At 42.9% G+C, this 23,646-nt stretch overlaps 1 protein-coding gene across 1 annotated transcript in view; it reads left to right on the top strand.

Moving 5' to 3' along the window:
- Positions 1–22,773: 22,773 nt before the first annotated feature.
- The window catches only part of PPIC (peptidylprolyl isomerase C), a 13,329-nt gene continuing 12,456 nt past the window's right edge, over positions 22,774–23,646 (top strand). Inside the window, exon 1 of the mRNA XM_035013997.1 lies at positions 22,774–22,971. Within this exon, the coding sequence (XP_034869888.1) occupies positions 22,855–22,971 (117 nt within the window). The 5' untranslated portion in view covers positions 22,774–22,854. The remainder of the gene's footprint in view (positions 22,972–23,646) is intronic.

Raw genomic sequence — 23,646 nt, 5'->3', positions numbered from 1 at the left:
CTAAATGCTACACAATTGTACGCTTTAAAAGTGTTAATTCCATGCTATGTGAATTTCACCTCATTTTTTTAAAAGATTTTATTTATTTAATTGTCAGAGAGAGAGAGAGAGAGCACAAGCAGGAGGAGTAGGAGAGGGACAAGCAGACTCCCCCCGCTGAGCAGGGAGCCTGATACAGGACTCAATCCCAGGACCCTGGGATTATGACCTGAGCCGAAGGCAGACGCTTAACCGACTGAGCCACCCAGGTGTCCCTCACCTCATTTTTCAAAAGCGGAAAAAGAAATACAGAACGAGGAGGAAGAGCACTAGAGCCTGAGTTGTGATTCACTACCTACCAGCAATTTCACTACAGGCACGTAACTTAAATTCCCTTTGAGCTTTGATTTCCTCATCTGTAAAGTGACACTCATCATATTTGTACCACCTACATCATAGGGTGATTGTAGGAACAAAACGAGATATTGTTTATGACATATGAATATCATGCAACAGTATTATGAGATGCTAGATATTATTATTGAGGTATTAACCATTAAAATGTACACTTGGTAAGAAAATCGAGAGCTTCCTTTCATACTTTTGCAAGGTCCAAGTTGCTGTAATTGTACTCACAATGTTCTATTTTTAATTATTTTATACGTTGTGAGCAAAGGATTAAAAGAGACAATTCTTGTCCAAATAACTAGGCAACACCTTCAAGATTTACTCTGGGATATCAAGCCTCATCGTGGAATTGACCCTAAGTGGGGGAAGATAAAACACACAATACACATTCTTTGGGGACAGGTGATGGAAATGTGAGTCATTTTACATGGCCAACAGGCACAAACGACACATGGTTCCTTGCAGTCTTCCCTAGAGCAGGTTTTCATGTCATCAACAGAGTAGTGATAAAAATATGGGAGGGGGGGCAGTAAATACATCTTTGGTTTAAGAAATCATATACAAGGATTTATCTCATGGTTGCAGCAGCTTAATGTTTATTTACTCTGTTAGTAAAAAAAATCCTCCCCCCAATTTCAGTCCAGCTTCAGTCTAATTCAAACCAGGATCATGGGAAATTTGACTTAAAAATACAAAACAACATAAAAATCATCCACCTATTAGAGAAGTCAGGAAATACTACCAACGCATCCAAAGCTCTCTCTCTCTCAGGGTGCCTGGGTGGCTCAATCAGTTAAGCATCTGCCCTTGGCTCGGGTCATGATCTCAGAGTCCTGGGATCCAGCCCTATGTTGGGCCAGGCTCCATGCTCAGCAGGGAGTCTGTTTCTCCCTCTCCCTCTGCCCCAACCCCTGCTCATGCTCTCGCTCTCTCTCAAATAAATAAAATTAAAAAAACCCAAAAAACTCTTCCTCCCCCTTTTGCTTTTTTTTTTTCATGCCATAAACAGTCCCATTGGAATTTGGTAATAAACAAATAAGCAGGTGATATCTTATGAAATCATTAGGATTTTTATAGTATATTCAGGAGGCTGGTAAATAGTTACTCTTCTTTGATTTTTTATCTTTAGACTATCTTCCCAAAGTATTCTTGCTGGTAATTTCTTGAAACATTTTAAATAGTAAAATGCAAGAGAGCTGAGGGTTTTTGAAGATTTCACAATTAATCTGGACTGTTCAACTATAACTCTATTTTTCTTTAGAATGTCCTAGTCAGTTCATGCCACTGCGAGATTCCAGCCATCTGATAATAAAAGCCTGTGGTAAAATGATTCGTCATCCACTATTTAGTGATTTGCAATAAAATCCTCTAACAAAAACTAGACATGTGCAGTTGTTATGTTTCAGGCAAAATTATGCTTGCTTTGTCTTTGCAGAATGTGTTCTTACTGCTGTAAAATTGGCTTCGTTTTATGACTAAATACACTCAAATTGAACACTCAGTCCCCAAATTCTGTAAGCCCATTATAATTAGAGAGTTGAGAGCCAGGCCCCAAAAACAGGTGGTTCTGAATAACCAAAGATCCAAGTTCCAAGAACCAAGGATTCATAAGTTTTGAGTTTCAAGAAATTTTTAGTTCCAAGAAACAAAGGATACTTCATAAATTTTGAGTTTTTATTTTTTTAAAAAAGATTTTATTTATTTGTTTTAGAGACAGCGAGAGCATGTGTGTGCCCATCCACACAAGTGGATGGGGACAGAGAGAAAGGGAGGGGAGAGAATCTCAAGCAGACTCTGCTGAGGGTGGAACCAGAGGCGGGCTCGATCTCACGACCCTGAGATCATGACCTGAGCTGAAATCAAGAGTCAGATGCTCCACCGGCTGAGCCACCCAGGTGTCCCAATTTTGAGTTTTTACATACTAAATTACATATATGAATAGTTCATTTGTAATTAATCTGAGACATCTATGTACCAAGAAAGATTACCATGAGACAGTAAGTTGATACATTTCCCTAAAAAGCTTAACATTTTTGTTAATATTATAAGTCAATGTAACAATTCTATTGGTCTTTTTGAACTATTAAAAAGTTTGCAGCTCCTTCTTACTTTCAAGTTCTACTGATCAGTAACGTGATATGTTAACAGAAAAGATCTAGCATTACTGAGTACCTATGATGTACTAGATTCTATCCTAGACCATCCTAGATACATAATTTCATTAAACTCTCATCAAAATCTTGGGAAGGTTATCACTTCCTTTTTAGAGCTGAAGACACTGAAGCTTAGAGAGTTTAAGGAAATGGTCTGAGGTCCTATAATTAATAGGTCAAGCTGGGGTTCAAACTGAGGGTCTTTTGACTCCAGGGGCAAGGCTTCCAAACCCAAGTTAACGAGTTAACTAAGGAACCTAGCATCCTGACATCCAACAAGCCTCCTGGGTGATGAGAATACAAAGCCAGAACCAAGCCTGCTCCTCTAACAAGTATTTTCCCAGCACCTGCTAGGTGCCTTGTGAAGGGTGAATTAGCAGACATGGTCCCTGCCTTCATACTCTAGAGATAAGTTAAGACATCTCTAGAGCCAGTGTGACTCAGTGACTCAAGGGAACAGAAGTGGCCATGATAACATGCCACAGGAGAAGGACCTTCTGGCTCCCAAGCAGACTCACAGGATGAGGGGGAGGAGGTAAAAAGAAATAAATCTTGTAACTGTGTCAAATGTAGTAAGTTTAACATCAGACCTTGGATTGATTTAACAAGCATTTGCTGGAACACCAACGGAGTCCAACGCACCGAGCTAAGCCTTCCTTTTCATAAGGTATTCCAAAATTTCATGCATCTCTAGTTTCCCACCTACAGGCATCTCCGCAGAGAAGGCTCTGTTTCCATTGAAAGATCACAAGTATTTCTTAAAGATCTCATTGATTATCATAAAAGTGGTATGGCGCTAAGAGTCTCTTCTCTTGTGGGGAAACTGGTCGGACCCGAGGACGCAAGGGCAGGGCGTTCCAGACCAGATGACATGGAGGCAATGACCAGAGAATTGAAGCATTCAGGCCGTGTCTCCCTCCAATGCATCCAACTGTGGAAACTCAATCAGGTCCAGAAATGAATCAATTTCCTTTGCCTATGTCCTTAAATTTGATGAATAGAGCCTTTGCTTAGAGCTACTGAAGCTGCTATTCATCTCAGTTAGTTGCTAAATAAAACGTTGTTCTTGGATGTAATTCTGGTGAATATGACTTTGGAGATTTTTCATTTAACTATGTAAGTCCAAATTATTCCCTGAGTGATTCTACATTTGAGCTATTTTTGTTCTACATGCTCCATATTTTTTTCCACGTTAAAGACTGGGAATCTAGGAAGACCAGGTTTTCTTGTTGACGGTAAAGACGATCAACCCAGGTGCAAGTGCCAATTTTTGTGACCAACAGCTAAAGTCATCACTGTTGAGAGTTACTTTTCTATTCAATGAGAATGGATAATCGGGAAAGGGTTTTGGACCTCTAGACATACAAAATTTAAAGTAATGAAGAAGACAACATTTAAATAAACAAACAAGCTGCATCTGATGAGAGAAGTGGCGGTTCTGACTTGAAGTAGGGGCTAGCTGAACTTCACAGAACAGTTCAGAACCCTGCGGTCTTCTGTGGTTAAGGACTTGCCCAGTCATATAACTGGTAGTGGTAGAACGTAACTGGACCATGAGTCCTTTTTTTCTTTTCTTTCTTCAAATTTTTAAGTAAATTTTTATTTTTATCTAAGTGAAGCATGCTCATCGTTTACAAGGTCAGAAAGTAACAACTGAAAGGCTTCTCACAAAAAACAAACCAAACCAATAAAAAAAAAAAAAAAACGGGTCCCTAACTGACCTCTTCACCACATCTCTGGTGTCTGTCCTCAGGGAGTATCACTTTGAGTTGTTGCTTCCAGCATTTACACAACTTTTTTTATATCATATATTTTATTCATAAATTTTTATTATGAAAAATTACAAAAAGTGTATATATATACATCCTTGTAATTAGACACTCACATTTTTGATGAATTCTTTAACAAGTAAATTAAAACCATCATGACACTTCGGTCCTAAATACTATATGTAAATTATGCTATCTTTCCTTCCTCTCTTTTAGACATTATCATGTGACTTTCTGTTTATGGGACTTGAGGATTGAGTTTTCTAACAACACCATCCATCTATCTCATATCCCCCATCCTCCCAGTACCATTATAGTATAATTTTTGGTTAAATATATTCAATGTTATATACTTTTTGTTTTTCCTGAAATTAATAATTGCCTTGATTTTTTTCATTTGCTTACTGCCTTTGCTTAGTTTCTTATTAATTCTTCCTATACCATCAATAGCCTTTTAAAACATTTCAAACACAGACCAATTTCAACTATATATATATACATAAGTGTATATATATAAAAAACCTATATATATATCTCCTAGAGAACTCTCCTTTCCTTTGGCTGCCATCTTGAACTGCCTTTGCCTATCTCCAAGTTTAGATTCCCTGTCTCCTGATTCTCATGCTTGGTGTACGCCCTTGTTTTGGCAGAACACAGTCTCTAATGGGTTCATGAGGAGAAAAGGGGAGCATAAGGGACTACATCTATCTTTTGAGTCACGCTGCTCCAGTCGGGACTGGTTTCCCTCCTCACCTGCTGTGCAGCTGTCATCCTGGCATCCTGTGCCCAATTATCCTAGGATTGCTGTCACCGTGTTCCTGTGTTCCAGCTCTGCATACTGCATACTGTGTCTTCCTCTTTCATGGCTTATTTACTCCCTTGCCTTGGTAGGGCACAGTCTCCAGGAGCTTCCTGAGGAAGGGTGCCCAGAAGGTAAAAATTTTTCAAGCTTTCACATCTGAAAATGTTTTTATTCTACACTTGATTGATATTTCGGCTGGCAGTGCATTCTAGGCTGGAAATAACTTCTCTTCAGAATTTGGAGTCGGTCCTCCATTGCCTTATGGCTTCCTGTGATGGAGTTGAGAAATGTGAATTCTGATTCCGCACCTTTTTATGTGACTCGTTACCCCCCCCCTTTTTTTTAAACTTGTAGACTCTTCCTCCTATTTTGACATTTTAAAATGACATGCTTTGCTGTGGATCACCTGTGGTTCATGGTGCTGGATACCTACTGGCTCCTTCAGTTGAGATCTATGTTCTTCAGTTCTGGGAAACTTTTCAAAACTTAAAAAAAAAGTTTTTGATGCTTTCCCCCTCTTTTTTCTGTGTTTTCTCTCCTTTTCTAAGCTATTATTGATACGTCTATACTAGTTACCTAATTTTATTGTCTTTAATCTTTTAGCTTCCATTTATCTTTTTTTCCTCTATTTTCTGGAAAATTTATTCAACTTTCTTTTTCAATGTTTCTAATCCCAGCCCTGTTACCGTTTTTGTTACTATGCTTCTAGTTTCGAAAAATGATTCCTTGTTCTTTGGAAGTACTTGGGTTTTCATTTTGGTTTTTTGTTTCATTTTCTCTTTTGTTCTTTTGGCCAGTTGTTCTTTGGCATTTGATCCCTAAATGCAGTACCTTCCCTTAACTCTTTGAGGATAGTCATGATTTGGGGTGTGTTTTGTTCTGCTCTGCTCTCTGCATTGCTTCTAATGTCTCCAAGTTGCTTTTCTCCCCGTTGGTTGCCTTTAGCTTCTATCTTTTTTTTTCCTTTTCATAAAACTTTATTTTCATTATTGAAGATTATTATTTTTAAAAATAATCTTATTAGTAACGCAATCTTCAGGGTTAGTGACATCCTGCAGATGTTTGGCAATCCTTGGCTGTCTGCTTATGTTTAACATGGGGAACCCGAAAGCTGATTGGAAGTTTTGAGATGTTTGGTTTGGGCTTATCTATGCTGAGCTTCGCTGTTGAATGATCTGGCTGGACTGTGTGTGGGGGGTGCTCCTGATATCCATAGGTGTAGGTGTTTCCTCTAGGGTTCGTCCGTTTCCAGCTGGGATACTTTTCTTTCTCTCCTGCCTAGAAGGTAAAAGCCTGGCTTCCTGTATTCAGAGAGCTAAGAGCAGAAAAAGCTAAGAGGATTCATTATTTAGTGCACAAACATTTGCTTAATTTTGCTGTTTTCAAATGGTAGCCCCCCTCCTCACCTTCCCGCTTAGCACTGCCTGGCATCTCCCAGTCCAGACATCCTCTGGACTTCTAAAGGGACTAAATCTCCAGGCTCTGCCAGGCTGGAAAGGGGCTGATGCCCAGCGTGGAGAGGGAAACAGCGAGGGGTGGCTCACTTGAACAACAACTCATCAGGCCTCCTGATTTTGCTCTGCATTCCAGCCCTCCCCCTCTGGTTCCAGAAGCCTCCTGTGCTGCCAGTTCCTAGCCTCTAGGACTGTGCAGAGAAGTGAGCTTTCGTCTCAGTCTGCCCCGCTCCAGGGTGAGAATCTGGTTTCCTGCTTTTATTTTAAATCTCTTTACTGTAGTTTTCATAGGGCTTCAGGAGGCAGCAAAATTAGACAAGTGTGTTCAATCTGTCATGTCATCTAGAAAGCTCTACTGTGTTTTTTTCTAGTCCATTATAAATATTTGTGCTAACTGTGTAAAGTGTGTAATCCAAGATATGATAAAGATAACCGTGATACTTGTATGAATAAGCACCTTCACCAGCTAGAGTAACCACATCAGATAAAACCATGAGAGAAGGACCAGAGGTTGTGAGTTTTAAAAGGAAGCAATGGTTGAAAAGGAAGGAGGAGGAGAAAGAATTTTAATGTATTACACATGACATTGTAAGTTCCAACTTCCAACAGGGAAAAAAGAAATGACTAGCTAAAAAAAGATGAATGTAGACCAAATCCCCCTTAAATGGTAACTACACCACTAAGGAGAGAGGAAGCTCCAGGAAAAAACCTGACAACTGGTCAATGTTACCTTACTGAGTATTTGATATAAACAAACCCTAATCAGTCCCCTTCCATGTATTTTACGTTACAAAAACAAAAGTCCTTATTATAATATTGGAATATTATAAAATTGCAATATTGAATTACAATATTGAAATAAAGTCAGTATTAGAATATTGAAATCTATAGCCCTGTGGTTAGCACGTATGTCTCCTCATGAGGACAGGTGAAGGAACATGGTCTGTCAGAGCAACGACTTTTTCAGTGCTTGTTCATTAAAATAGTAGGAATTTGTGTTGAAAGTGCCACACGACGGCTATCGCCTATGACAGGTCGCATGTCCTCTCATGTCTCCCCCTAAGTTTGGCAAAGACACCTGCTAGAAAGTCAGCGTCACAGGGCCCGGCAAATGGAATCTCTAGAAGAATTTAGGCAAGAGGAAAGTGTTTATGAAAAATCTTCAAATAGATTGTTCTTAATACTCAAAACTTAAGAAAAAACAAAACCCTTGGGGTGCCTGGGCGGGGGCTTAGTCGGTTATGCGTCAGACTCTTGATTTTGGTTCGGGTCATGATCTCAGGGTCGTGGGATTGAGCCCCATGTCGGACTCTGCCCTCAGCGGGGAGTCTCCTTGGGACGCTCTCTCCCTCTCCCTCTGCCCCTTCCTCCACTCGAGGTCTCTTTCTCCTTCTCTCTCAAATAAATAAATCTTAAAAAAAGAAAAGAAAAGAAAAGAAAAACAACCCCAATGTATTCACTGCATTGCTGTGGGCAAAGAGGATAAAGGGGATGCCCTAGGGAATGACATGTTCCCTTCAGACAGGTGAAGCCAACGCCAGGCACGATGTAGAGATCCTTCTCTGCTGGTTAGCTGCCTGGGCTTGTCCCAAGGTGGATGCCATGGAGATTGAGTTGGGGCTCAAAGTGCCACGCAGACAAGCAAGCTGTGTTTTGCAGCACTCCCCTCCCTTGCCCCGTAAGGCTTCCTCCCCTCTGAAAGCCTCCCACCTGTCAGTCAGAAGAAGGATTGGTTCTTCACAGTTCCTCTGGACATCGGAAGCAATAACTTCACTTGGGATTGCTTTTGTTTCTTCCCAGGGACTATACTTGATCTTACAAAGATGAACTAAAGTAACACTTGCAATGAAAACATTTTTTGATGATCCTCTGGCTGACTGAGCCAAATTACTTCTGATTCATTCTACATCTTAAACCAAAATATATTCACCATCCGATGTTAGCTTATTCAGTATGAAATTTCCTTCATTCATCCAAAGAATAATCTCTAAAAAAAAAATCTCTCTGATGTCTGGTAGGAGATATCATTTCCTCATTCCCTCATGCTACAGGGAAAAAGTCATCAATTACATTTTAAGATGTATCCTATATCTTGTGCCACTAAGATTCGTACGTGCAAGCCTGTAGTAGGGGGCTAGGGTTCCTCATAAAGGGTTCCTGACTCAGCCAAGTGCTGCCCATGAAACTTGATGTAGACCTGGTATCCTGGCTTTACTTCTCCAACCAACTTGATCTTGCTCTTCAGATGTGCATTCTCTTGCTCATTTTTGCTAAGACCCGAGGTCTCTGTGAGTTTGACTTCATTGTTGCCTCAGCCTATCCCCAACCCAACATTTGCTATTTGGATCAGGTTTTGTGGCCCCCCCCCCCCCCCCCCGTCCTGTTCTCCTCAGTATGACCTCTGAATTTCCACCATTACAGTGGGGCTGGCAGGTGGGAATTGGAATCAAAAGGAAATGGCCTTGCAGCTACTTATATGGATGCTGGGCTACTGCATTCCAACGTGCTTTGTTTGTAGGGCACATTCCTATGGTTGGGGGTGCCGTGTAACCTTATATTGGTCAGGCCTTTTGATTGCAGGCAACAGAATTCATGTAGTTTAAGCAGAGAGGAGCTTATTACGAGGTATAAAGTAGTTTATAGAATTTCTGGACAGGTTAGAGTACTGGGCTTGCTGGAGACTCAGCCAGTTTCAAAGCAGCCAGGAGAAATGGCCAACCCCTCTACTGGATTGTTCTAGTGAAACCGCCCCACCACTGCCATCTACCACACCCTGGACACCAGGGACAGACTCCAAAATTTCCAGCACAGCTGAACCAAGAAATCCAGGAGTCTCACTCATGGTGCTTGCCAGATCTGAGCTCTCCCTGCAGGGACCACCACTCAACATTTGTCATCTCTGCCTCTAATCCTAAAAGGCATGTCTTGTTGGTGAAAGCTAGGTCACACATGGACACTAGCCACAAGGAAGTCTTGGGGAATGTAGTTTCAGCATTCCAGCCTTCAGAGCACCATAAGGAAAACCGAGAGGGACGTTAGCAAGGTAGAGAGTGAGGCACTGACGTTATCTGGCACTCCCTGAAGGGAACAGGAATTCCCAAGGTTACTCAGCTGGGATGAAGACGCTCCCACCCTGGGGCCTGGGCTGTCGCAGGAGGGGTGCTCCTAGGCGGTGGAGGGCAAACAGTTTCTGGCTGGGCAGGCAGGCTGGGGAATAGATTGGGAGTTAGTACAGCAGGAAACTCACTAGAGAGGGCTGTGTGCACCCCAGGGCTCCCAAGATAGCCGAGAGCGCCTCATCTAGGAGCCACTGTATAGGAGGGCGCTTTGTGGCAGTGGAGTATAGTTGTTGACTTGCAGATTTGGGAGCCAGTCTGCTGGGCTTGAATCCTTATTAGCTGCTTGACCTTGGGGGGAGGGTGTTGCGGGGGGGGGGGGCAGAGGTTGGTGTCCAATTTCCCCTGGGGAAGGGACTGTATCCATGCCAGGGTGGTGATAATGCTACCAGAGAACAGGAACAGCCCTTCCCAGATGAGATGCTCTCCTTACTACTTAACCTGGGAAGGCTGGAGTATTCTTTTTTTTTTTTTTTAAGATTTTTTTATTTATTTATCTGAGAGAGAGAATAGGAGACAAAGAGCATGAGAGGGGGAGGATCAGAGGGAGAAGCAGGCTCCCTGCCGAGCAGGGAGCCCGATGCGGGACTCGATCCCGGGACTCCAGGATCATGACCTGAGCCGAAGGCAGTCGCTCAACCAACTGAGCCACCCAGGAGCCCTGGAGTATTCTTTTAGTAAGGAAGTGAACAGGGGCGCCTGGGTGGCTGTCGGTTAAGCAACTGCCTTGGGCTGGGGGTCATGAGCCTGGGGTCCTGGGATGGAGCTCCCTGATCAGCGGGAAGTCTGCCTCTCCCCCTGTTCCTCTCCCTGCCCGTGTTCTCGCTCTCTTTCAAATAAATAAATAAAATCTTAAAAAAAAGAGAAAGTGAACAGGTTTCCTTACAAGAGTCTGTCACTCTGCATGAGGAATAATGGAAGACTGCACAGGAATTGCATGGGATTCTTTGAAGCAAATCAGCTCCTATATGATAATCACAGATCCAAGATTGTGACAGAGTGTAGCTGTTATTGATCGCTGCAGGACAAATCAGCCCCCAAAACTGAGCGTCTTTAAGCAAGAACAACTCACCGCGGTGTCACACTTGGGCGCAGCTCCTCGGCCAGTCTGCCCCACGCTTGTGCACAGGCTGCCTGCCCTGCGCTGGGGGCGGGGCTGACAGTCTCCGCTGGCTCCGCCCCCCCCCCCCCACCCCCACCCTGAGCCTGGCACTTGGTGCTGGTGGTGGTGCCTGATTCCGCCCCACGTGGCCGCTCAGTGTCCTGGGGCAGCGTCTCTCAGTGCCCCCAGACGGGAAGGCAGAAGTGCAAGGCCACTTGAGCCCCAAGCCTCGGGGACCACCTCACTTGCCCCACATTCCGCTGGACAACAAACAAGGCTAGCCCCGCTTCAAGAGCTGGAGAAATGGACCCATCCCTGGAGGAGATGAGCAGCAGAGTGACATTAGGTACCGAGATGGGGGCTGGGATTTGGGGATTTATTGTCATTAAACGATCCGCCACACGTGGGTAAGTCAGAACTGATAGGATTCAGCATTCAGTGACAATACAGACAGGCCGCCCTCTTCCTACCAAGGCAAACACACCCCTCCTTATGATTACTAATTTCCCACTGCTTGTCAGGGAGTTCAGAAGACTTGAAATGCTAATTTTGTAACAACTGCCCTGGAAGGCAGGACTCTTAGTGACCTCTGAGGATGGAATTAACAACCTCCTTGGTTTCTTTGGAACTAGGCTTAGAAGTCATCCACTCCTAAGAAGAACGTCATTGGAAAAAAGCCCCTTCAAGCCACGAGAGTCTAGAACTCCAGCACCTACATCAAGCCTTGAGGCACTTTATTGGGTCTTGTTACTGAAAACGTCATAGTGTCCAAGTTTCTCTGGCACGTGCCCTCAGTGAACGGAAACCTGAGAGGCTCTGCAGAACCATTCCCAACAGCTTCCCATGTGCCCTTGGTAGAAAGAGAGGTAAAAAGCCTCCTTCTCCCCGATTTCAACACTTTGATCGGGGCTGACGCGGGCAGACAGGCCGACTGTGGCCCCAGCTGCTGGGACGGCGTCTGCGGGGGCCGCCAGGGGCTCAGAGCAGCTGTGGAGGGGGTGACGCGTGGCCCTGCGGTGGCAGAGCCAGCCCAGCACTGACTGATGTCCTGGCCCAGACCTCGCACCCTTATCTGTTAGACCCCAGGCGCGAGATGAAAGGCGCTCCTGTTGTGATACAGAAGACCCTAGGAGCCAGGCAGATGGGGCAGGGCATTTCTGCCAGCCCCCCCGGCCCCATTCCTCCCCGGGCCTGGCTGGCTGGCTGGCTGGCTGGCGGGGGCCACCGCGGAGGCACGTGAGGCTTGCCAGGGGCTGGTGTGGCCCTGCGAGCAGGCGGGGACTCAGAGGGCTCACCTGAGAGGCAGGTGGAGCTCCAGAGCCTTCCCGCTTAGGCCCGGATTCTTTTTCCTGCTCCCTGCTCCCTGCTCCAATTCCCTTTTCAGTTGCTACATTTGAAACTACTGTGCAGTGTTGACAAGATTTGAGGATCTTGTCTTTCGAACAATTTTTTTTTTTTGTATTTCAGAAGAGACAATACTGCTTTTTCATTTCCGTAAGTCATCTCACATTTTCCAAAAACTTTTTCAGCTTATAACTTATATATCAGAAAAGACATCCTGGGACATTATGTTAACTGAATTCAGTGAAAAAAATAAAATAAAATAAAATAAAATAAAATAAAATAAAATAAAATAAAATAAAATAAAATAAAATAAAATAAAAGGCAAAGTTAGATGAGCACAGGAGCCAAAAGCCTGAAAGGAAAAACACCAATATATTAACAGCATTTATACTGGGGGGGATTGGGATTTTGAAAAATCTTTTTTCCCTTCATTTTCTTTAAGTGTAATAACCTTTTTTATTGTTAAAAAAATTCTTTTTCACATACAAGAAAAATTAATTTGCTCAAAATTGTTTGTTAGAGTAGGCCCATACTGAGAGCCCCATGTTTAAGGAGTAATTAAAGAATTTTGTTTTCACTCCTAAAATAATGCATTAGCGTGTTTGTTTGGATTGACATGAAAACAGTGGCCTGCAGTTTATCTTCTCTTTGACTCTAATTTTATGGCCACGGATTAGCCCTACGACAGTGAGTACAGGCTAGATTTACAGTATCAGTGTCTTTTCTCTCCGAGGAAGGCACATTAAACTGCCACTCTGGGACCCAGGCCTCATCAACCTGAAAGCTCTCTGCCCTTCAGACCTACCTTCGAATAGGCGCAAACAAACAAACAAACAAACACAGCAAGAGGAGAAGGAACATTTTCTGTAACCATTTCAAATATGTACTATCGGCTTGCTTTCTTGATCAGTGCTCTTGACCAGATATCCTTGGAGTCCCTGGCTTATCAGCCGATGGAGCAAAGATCCTGGAGGAGAAGTCCACACAGATGTTGTTAGACAGTGGCCAGCACTGACCACACAAAATGATAAGAATGCCAATGTTTAAAAGAGTTGGAACTTTTTGAAACAGAGGAATACATGGATTTTGTCAATCTGATGTTTTAACAAGGAGATAGATGCCGCCATTTTTACTTTGCCAACTTTTTTTTTTTTTTTTGGTGGGGGTGGGGGACGTGTCTCAGGACACCAATTATATCTCAGACAGCAGCCAAGGAAAAATTGCCCTCTAGACTACTGTTGCTACCAGGGATTGGGTGTTTTTGTAAAACAGTCGGGCTGGGAGTCTTTCCATGCCTCTTAAAAATACAAATTGTTTGAGCTTTCTCAAATTTCCGGTTTTTAAAGAAAAATCATTCAGGCAATTTCTATCTCCAGGAATGCAACTGACGTAGATGTATTTAAAGTGGGATTTCTCTTCTACAAGAGTGTGGTTTCCTTAAACACAGTAAGTCTTTAGCAGTAAATGAGTTAATTTGTGTTTTACCTTTTAAATTAAGTCTCATATATAGTATGATTCAGTTCCACAGAACATGTTTTGAAGTAGATAAATATGCTCATGGTAAATTCATAAATGTCCCCTTGACTTTAGATTTATTATTTCAACTGGATCTGGTGAGGGCATTCCGTATGCTTATAAATCTCTTTGGTTTCTTTCTGTGTTTTAGTGCTCGGTGTTAATGGACTTCATAACTGTTGCATAAAACACATCTATCAACAAAGGTTTAGGAACACACATTTATACCAGGACTGTTTAAAAGTTGGCAGCCTTGGTGAAGAGTAAACAACAGAGAACAGGAGAGAACACAAATCTACAGATCAATCAAATAACAGATGGTCTCCAAAGAATTTTGCAAAAGGTTGCCTGAACCGTCAAGGTAGACCCATCCAGCACTCAGATCAACGCAGCACGAAGTAGGAATCATCCGAGTTGATCGTAGTGCCCTCGCATAAAAAGACTCTCCCTAATTTTTGGAATATAATCAATACTTAATCAATCTCTGATGTCACTCTAAGTGGCAAGCACTATATTCATTGGCTCACCACTTCTCATGGCTTCCCAATTCTCATACTCAAAGCCAACTAGGCTTCCGTGTCCCCTATACTAACCACTTTTGACCGCTGACTTTAAGTTAGAGATTTGTGAGGTCCCCCCCACACTTGAAATTCATAGAAGCAGGACTGTTGAAGTTTCAGGTGCAGTTCAGCTCCTCAGCTTTATCTAACAGTGTCTACCTCACAGGCTTAAAAGGGGTAGTGTGTCCAAGGAGCCTTGTAGGAACTGAGTGACTGTTAGACTTCCCTTCTGCAATCTTTCTCACGGGGCAGAATGTCCCACCTCATACCCTCTGGCCCACTGACTGACACGCAACAAATGTGACTTTACATCGTTTAAGCCCTTTCCATGCCCACATCCTCCCTGAAGCTCCTTGAGGGCAGGAACCATGCATCTGTGCATCTTCGCCTTTGTACCCCAGGGCCTACCACGGGTAAGTGCCAACAAATGTCAGTGGTACCCCTTCTTCTCTGGTTAGTGAAGGAGCTCAGGGAGGGAGAGAAGGGGGACACGCCTGTCATTAAGAGTGTTGGTCAGGAGCAAGGAGGTGGGTGGAGGGACGGGTGAAATAGGTGATGGGGATGAAGGAGGGCCTCTGTTGTGATGAGCACAGGATGATGTATGAAGTGTTGAATCACTATATTGTACACCTGAAATTAATATTATACTGTACATTATTTGGAATTTATTTTTTTTTAAAGATTTTATTTATTTATTTGACAGAAAGAGAGAGAGACAGGAAGAGAGGGAACACAAGCAGGGGGAGTGGGAGAGGGAGAAGCGGGCTCCCCCCTGAGCAGGGAGCCCAATGTGGGGCTCGATCCCAGGACCCTGGGACCATGACCAGAGCTGAAGGCAGACCCTTAACGACTGAGCCACCAGGCGCCCCCATTAATTGGAATTTAAATAAAAACTAAAAAAAAAAAAAAAAAAAAGAGCATTGGTCACTTTTGTTCAGGGTAGCAAATAAAAGCAAGATGACTTTTTAATTTCTTGGAGACTCTGTCCCGGTAAGTTTGGCAAGGCAGTCCATGAAGGGGAAAACTCCTGGGTAAATGACTAGTTCCAGAAAAATATGCTATGCACATGAAGACAAGAACAATAGGAAAGTCCCAGTAATCGCACCCCAATCCTGAGTTCCAGCCAGTAGACCCTACTGCCTCCTGATGAGCGAAGGTGACGGCTCCTTTCCTCATCGTAACCCTTGAAAGAAAGGTCCAGGCAAAAATTCACCCTTCAGATAAGCTAGTCATTGACAAAAGCCTTAGGCATTTATTTGCTAAGCACGAACTGAATTTAACAAAGGTATTTGTGCCAGGTTCATTGTAGTTTGAGGGGAAAGTAATGTCTGACTCAACTAAGATGTTATTCATATAAATGAGGAAAAAATTAACACAGTGCACAAAAAAATAAAGGGTTTTGAAAGACACTGAAATGTAGCTTTGAGAGTCACATTTATTTTAAAAGTAGCAGAGATCTAAAATTTGCTTCTTATGTACTAGGATGGAATGACAAAACCGTACTCTCTGATACTCATAAATCATTAATAAATGGAACACAGGCAGTCCTTCTTTGTAATGAATGAAAACCAGAACAACAAAATTGGCAAGCTATAACAGGATTATACCTCCATGGTTTATTTGGATATTACAGAAGGTAACTGCCAACATATTAGCCAATTCCTCTCATAATTCATACATGCAATATATTTGCATAGATTTAATATTAATTGTATATTTTATAATTTTAATTGTATAATTTACACTATAATTGCTTCAAATGCTTTTTGAAACAAGTGACAGAGACTCCAAAGGAAGGTACACAAATGAAAACTGTATTAGGTAGTGAGACTAATTATAAGTGATTTTTGAAGAGTTAATGACAGAATTTTCCAAAATTGGTGAAAGACATCAAGTCACAAGAGTTAAGAAGCCCTATGAATCCCAGACAGGATAAATAAAAAGAAATCTACACCTAAGCAAATTATAGTAAAAGTGCTTAAAAAACCAAATATAGAGAGAAAAGTACTAATATCACCAAGATTTAAAAAAGACAGATGTGGGACTGGCTGGCTCAGTCAGTAGATAGTCCACCTCTTGACCTTGGGATTATGAGTTTGAGCACCATGCTGGGTACAGAGATTACTTAAAAATGAAATCTTAAAAAAGAAACCCCAATTATTTTTAAAGGAGTAACAGAATAATGGCAGATTTCTCATTAGAAATAATGGAGGTTGTAAGTCAAAAGAAATGACATATTCATATTTCTGAAAAAAGCAACTTTATACTGGCCAAAAACATCCTTTAAGAATGACATTTTCAGGGGCACCTAGGTGGCTCCATCAGTTAAGTGTCTGCCTTTGGCTCAGGTCATGATCTCAGGGTCCTGGGAGTATATTAATAGATAAAAAATCCAGGATTGACAGATATAAAATCCAGGATTGACAAATTTGATCCAATGGACAGACAGAGAATAGAGAATCTAACAAGGGTAGAATAATACACTGAATACACAGAAAACAGTTTGCAAAAATATGATCAGGTCCTACATCATTAAGCAAGTGTCTACACATTTTCAAAGAATAGAGCTAAGCTGGGAATCACTAACAAAAAGATTTTTTAAAGTCATATTTTGGAAATAAACTACTACACTTTTAAATAACACATGGGGGGGCGCCTGGGTGGTTCAGTTGGTTAAGCGACTGCCTTCTGCTCAGGTCATGATCCTGGAGTCCTGGGATCGAGTCCCACATCGGGCTCCCTGCTCGGCAGGGAGTCTGCTTCTCCCTCTGACCCTCCTCCCTCTCATGCTCTCTATCTCTCTCTCGCGAATAAATAAAATCTTAAAAAAAAAAAATTAAAAAAAAAAAACACATGGGTTTTAAAAAGTAAAATTTTAACTGGGAATAATAATGAAAATATTACATATCAGGGGCACCTGCGTGGCTCAGTCGGTTGAGCATTCGACTCCTGGTTTCAGCTCAGGTCATGATCTCAGGTCAGGAGAGTAAGTCCCACGCCTTTGGGCTCCACGCTAAGCAGAGAGTCTGCTTGAGATTCTCTCTCTCCCTCTGCCCCTCCCCTGCTTGCACACTCTCTCTCTAAAAATAAATAAATCTTTAAAGAAAATACTACATATCAAAACTTGTGGGAAGCATTTAAAGCTGTGCTTAATAAGGGAAATTTTATCATTATAATGGCACACAGAACAACATAGAAGAAGAAAGGATAAAAAAATTGATGAACTAAGTGAAATAAGTCAGAGAAAGACACATACTGTATGATCTCTCTTACATGTGGAATCTAAAAAATATATTTAAAAAAATTAAGTTCATAGATACAGTGAACAGACTGGTAGTTGGGGTTGGGGGACAATTGAGTAAACTTTTATTTTTTGTTTAGTTTAAATAAATTTTAAAAAACCTAACTTCTTTGTGTCTTACTTTTCAGGATTCTTTCTTCTCAGAGATGTTGTGATATTCATGGATTTAAAAAAGAGAATTTGGCTTACACAACATTAAAAGGTAAAATACTACTGCCCCACACCTATTAGAATGGCTAAAATCCGGGTGCCTGGGTGGCTCAGTTGGTTAAGCAACTGCCTTCAGCTCAGGTCATGATCCTGGAGTCCCGGGATCGAGTCCCGCATCGGGCTCCCTGCTCAGTGGGGGGTCTGCCTCTCCCTCTGACCTTCCCCCCTCTCGTGCTCTCTCTTTCTCATTCTCTCTCTCAAATAAATAAAATCTTTATAAAAAAAAAAAAAGAATGGCTAAAATCCAAAACACTGACAACGCCAAATGCTGCTGAGGATGTGAAACAACAGGAGTTGTTATTTATTTCAAGGGGGGAATGCAAATTGGTGCAGCCACCTTGGAAGACAGTCTGTCAGTTTCCATCAAAATTGAACATATTCTCACCATCTGATCCAATAATTACTCTCCTAGGTATTTACCCAAAGGAGTTGAAAACTTATGTCCACACGAAAACCTGCACACAGATATTTATAGCAGCTTTATTCATAACTGTCAAAAACTTGGAAGCAACAAAGAGATTTCCTTTGCTTGGACGAATGGACAAATGGTGGAACAGCATACAGTGGAGTATTACTCAGCAATAAAAAAAATGAGCTATCAAGCCATGAAAAGACACAGAGGAGATATAAATCCATATTACTGAGTAAAAAAAAAAAAAAAAAAGAAAAAGAAAAGAAAGACAAAAGAGTCCATCTCAAGGAGATAGAAAAAAATAACAGTAAATTAAACTCAAAAGAAAGCAGAAGGAAGGAAATAATAAATTTAAGAACATAGCTAATGAAATGAAAATAAATATAAATTACCAGCTCCCTTGGTGAAGCTGTTCAAAGAAAAAGAAATAAGCAATGTCAGGAATGAAAAAGAAGACATGACTCTAAGTCTTCCAGCTCTATGAGGTTATAATAAGATGTATTAAACAACTTTACACATGCAAATTTTAAAATGTGAATGAAATAGAAAAATTTTCCTCAAAATATACATGTAAACACTGATGGAAGAATAGAAAATTTAAATAATCCTTCAACTATTTTTTAAAAATTAAACCTATAATTAAAGCTTTATAAATACAGAAAACTCCAGGCCCTGGGGGATTCTAAGAAAACTTCAAGAAAGAAATGAAGGCAATCTTTTCCAAACTCACTCAGAGCACAGGAAGGACAACTACCATTTGCCAACTCCTGTTAAGAGGTCCAGAATAACCCTGATATAAAAACTGGCAGGAAATTTCAAGAAAAGAAAATTTCAGGCTGGTCTGACTTATGAATACAGACGCAGATATCCTGAAAATAAGAATAGCAAACTTATCCATTAACATAAAGATGGAATGTTAAAGATCAGCTTGATATCAACTAGAAAGCTAGAGTCACTTTACCCATTGTTTTTTCCCCAAACCTCAGGAGAAATGCCTTTTTTTCCCGGTTTTCAGTAAGTTTGTTAAAATAATAATAATAATAAGCACACCATATCTAGCCATATATAAAAAGGCCAATACATGTTGGGCATATTCCAGAATGCAACACTGGGTTAAGATTTAAAAATCAATGCAATTCACCACATTCACAGACTGAGGGGAAACATTATTTCAGTTGACTTCAATAGAAGATGTTGATCAAATTCATCACAAAAACTCCTAACAAACTAGGACTAGAAAGGAATTTTCATAAGCTGAAAAATGATATCCATTCCCAAAAGAACCTCAGCAAATATCAGACTTAACGGTGAAATATTGAAAGCTTTCTCCCTGGAATTGGGACCAAGACATGTTTACTTGTTGCCTAGGGCTGCTATAACAAAGTACCACAAACTGGACAGCTCAAAACAGAAATTTATTGTCTCACAATTCTGGAGGCTACAAGTCTGAAATCAAGGCATTGGCAGGGCCCCATTCTCTCTGATGGCCTTAGGGGTGGATCCTTCCTTGCCTCTTCCTAGCTTCTGGTGGTTGCCAATGATCCTTGGCATTAGATGCATCACTCCAATTTCTGTCTCTGCCTTCACATGGTGATTTTCTCTGTGTATGTCTTTATCTCACCTCTTTGTATGAGAACACCAGTCACAGTCATACCCTACTCCAGTATGACATCATCGTAACTCATTACATCTGCAAAGACCTTATTTCCAACTACAGTCACATTCACAGACTCTGGGGCTTAGGACTTCAACATATCTTGTTGGGGAACACAACTTAACCCACAAAACAATGACTCCTCCTACTCTTCTATCCTTTTGTACTGAAGGTCCTAGCCAATGCAATAAGGCAAGAAAAAGAAATACATATAAAGATTAGAAAGGAAGAAATAAAACTCTCATGGATGATATAGTTGTCTGTGTAGAAAATCCTAAATAATTCACAGATAAATTATTAGAATTTATAAGTTTAACTAAGTTGGTTTATTCAAAAATAATGTACAAAATTAATTTTACTACAATAGCAACAAACAAGAAAATGAATGTTTAAAAAGGTATAATTTACAATAGCACAAAAAAATCCCAAATACCTTGAAGTCAATCTAGCAAAATATGAATAAGACCTTTAGGAAGACAAGTATAAAATCTTATTGAGAGAAATTAAAGAAGACCTAAATAAATGGAGCAATATGCTATGCTCATGAACCGGGATATTACAAATATGCTAAGTATTTTCAAAATGATCTAGAGGTGCAATGCAATCCTAATTAAAATCCCAGTTTATGGAAACTGACAAGCTGATTCTCAAGATTATATGGACACGGAAAGGGTCAAGAAGAGCCAAGAATCTGCTGAACAAAGTGATAGTACTTGCATTACTAAAAATGAAGACTTATTATAAAGCTATTTTCATTAAGACAATGTGGTACTGGCACGAAGACAGACAAAGATGCCTGTGGGACAGAAGAGAGGGCCCATAAACAGATCCAGGCATGAAGGGACCCTTGTTCCATGACAGAAATATCATTACAGAGCAATCAGTAAAGAAGAGACTTTCCAATAAATTGTGCTGGGATAAGCGGATATCCCCCCCAAAAATGGAATTTGACCCCTACCTTGTGCTATGCACCAAAATAGCTATGTGCAAAAACACAGATGAATTTCACAAGCATAAATCTGAACAAAAGAATACAAGCTGTAAGATTCCATCTATATGAAGTTAAAAAACTAAACCACGATGTAAGAAGTCAGGATTATGGTTAATTTGGGGAAAAGAAAATGTTAGTAATTGGGAGTGGGTACAAGAGGAGTTTTCAGGGAGCTCTTGTATATTCATTTCTTTGGGGGGTGCAGTTTTAGTTGTGTTTGCTTTGTGATAATTCACTGATTTACATTCTGTGCACTTTTATTTGTATTAACCTTACCAATAAAGTGATTTTTAAAAAGTACGTAGATAGACACATTTATTCACTGAACAAATATTTACTGAGAAATCACTATATACCAGACATTGAAAGATCTGGGTCATTAGCAGGGATAAAAACAGGTATGCTCCCTGTTCTGGTGGTGCTTACATTTTGGTAACAGAGGCAGACAAAAACAATTGGAGTAATGAATACAGAAAAGTACACACAATCACTTAGTGGGATAAGTGCTTTGATACCCTTAGATCGCTACTGAAGAATAACTCTTTTTTTTTCATATATATATATATATATATATATATATATATATATTAGAGAAGACTCTTTTTTGGGGGTGGGAGGTTATGAGGAAAGCCTTTAGATCTTTCACTGGACTGAATTATCAAAGTAGTTTGGATGTGTTCTACCCATCCCTCCAAAGTGGCAGTCATTCCTTTTATATATAAGACATGGTTCTGGGGCACCTGAGCAGCTCAGTGGGTTGAGTCTGCCTTTGGCTCAGGTCATGATCCTGGGGTCCTGGAATTGAGCCCTGCGTCGGGTTCCCTGCTCAGTGGGGAGTCTGCCTCTCCCTCTGTCCCTCTCCCAATTCATTCTCTCAAATAAATAAAATCTTAAAAGAAAAGAAAAGAAAAGAAAAGAAATGGTTCCAGTGTAATTTTACATCTACACTTACACGTAGGCATCCCATCTGCTTACCCAAGGAAAATCTTGGCTTGAAGGTCATGGCAGCCACTCAGAAAACCAAGAGAATTTGTAGTTATTTGTTATTATTAATTTGTAGTTAATTTTGGAGCTAGTATTCCAGCATTAAAAAGTTTTAAGTCCTAATTCGGAAAGCACTGAGTTTTAAAATAACGTTTTCCTGATTATAAAATACTTACATGCTCAATATAGAACACCTGGGAAATCAGAAAATTACCAAGAAAGCAAAAATCCGTAATTCTATCACGATAGCTTCTGTAAATGCTTTGGTACGTTTCTCTCCATTAAAAAAAAAAAAAAAAAAAGGCTTCATGTATTTATTTTCACAGCTGAGATCAAAATTTCTGTATGATTTTGCAGCCTGAGTTTCCATTAAAAAATACAACGAATTTTTCCCGCATCATTAAATCATCCTCCTACACCCAATTCATAAGTTTGTAAAACTTGTATCTCCAACTTGAATCATCTCAGTGAAGGGTCACTCATCACATGTAATCGAGTCAACCCCTCCAGGGGTCCCAAAGCTCTGAAAGGCGTCCAGTATTTTAGGCTGAAGTCTTCGATGAGCTCCCACGAACCTGACAGGTGCGGAGGGGCTCCTCCAAGAGCAGCAGCGCTCACAGACCCGAACCGGTCTGCAGAGCCTCCCGCCCCGCCGCGCGCAAGCTGCCAGGCGGACTCGGAGCGCCGAGCGTCCCGAACTTTCGGGCAGGTTTACCACGCGCCTACGCCGCTGAGCTGCCGCAGGTGCCCCGCGCGCACCCCGCAGCTCCGGGGCGCCGAGCGTCCGCGCCGCTCTGGGGCACCGCGCCCGAGCCCAGCGGACTCGCGCCGGCCCCCAGCGCCCTGCGCCCCCGCCGCCGGAGCGTCCGTCGGCCCGGGCTTCGGCCTCGGCAGCGCGCCGCGCCCAGGCCCGCGCCGGTCGCTGGGCTGAACTCGGGAGGAGCGCGCCCCGGGTTCCGGCACTGCCCCGACCGCCTCAGCCCATCCCCCCCCCCCAACCGGGAGCGCGCAGGCGCAGCGGCCCGGGAGTCCAGCCAAGGGCCCCGGCGGCTGAGGTGGCGCCCGAGCCGCCAGCGCCAGCGCCAGCGCCAGCGCTCGCCATGGGCCCGGGGCCCCGGCTGCTGCTCCCTCTCGCGCTCTGCGTGGGGCTCGGCGCGCTCGCGCCTTCTGCGGGGGCCTCGGGCGTCAGCAGGCGAGGCCCCACCGTGACGGCCAAGGTGACTGACTGGCGGGCAGCAAACTGCCCTCGCGCGGGCCAGGGGCACGGGGGAGCTGTGGGGGCTGGGTCCTCGGTGTCGGGCGGCGAGGAGGGGGCTTCCCGGGCGCGGGGGACGCGAGGCGGCCGCGGGGCTCAGGGGGAGGGGGCTGCCGGGCGACTTGGGGGCGCCGGGCCGAGCAGTTTGAACTTGGTCTCTGGGCCGGTGGTCCGACGTGACCTGCCGGGGGCGTGGGGGGGGGGCGGAGGAAGCTTCCGGAACCAGCGGGCCCCTTCTCCAGGAAGGAGGCGGCCCGAGTACGTCCTTCGGCGCGGCGAGGACCCGGGAATGGAAGCGGGAAGAATGCGGGCGGGGGCGGGCGGAAGAGACGCGCTCCGAGCCGCGGGGCTGCAGTGGGCGGCCGCCGCCGCTGTCACCCGGCCTGGAGGAGCCCGGGCCCGGGCCCCGCCCGGGGGGTGTCCGGGCAAGCGTTCGGAGCCCCGCTGTAGCGAGCGGCTGTCTTCCCGCCGGGGGGAGAGGTGCGCGTAATTGCACTTGGACTTCTTTACACTTTGGACCCTGAGCGTGGGAAGGGGCTAGCACGCACAGCCTCTGAACCTCTGTGGGGGATGGGCGGGGGAGACCGATGGGGGGCGGGGGAGACTATGGGGGGCGGAGGAGACCGATGGGGGGCGA

The sequence above is a fragment of the Mirounga leonina genome, unplaced genomic scaffold, assembly GCF_011800145.1.
Source record: "Mirounga leonina isolate KUSES-001 unplaced genomic scaffold, KU_Mleo_1.0 Mir_168, whole genome shotgun sequence".
Classification (NCBI taxonomy): Eukaryota; Metazoa; Chordata; class Mammalia; order Carnivora; family Phocidae; genus Mirounga; species Mirounga leonina.
This window is presented reverse-complemented; position numbering and strand designations above follow the sequence as displayed.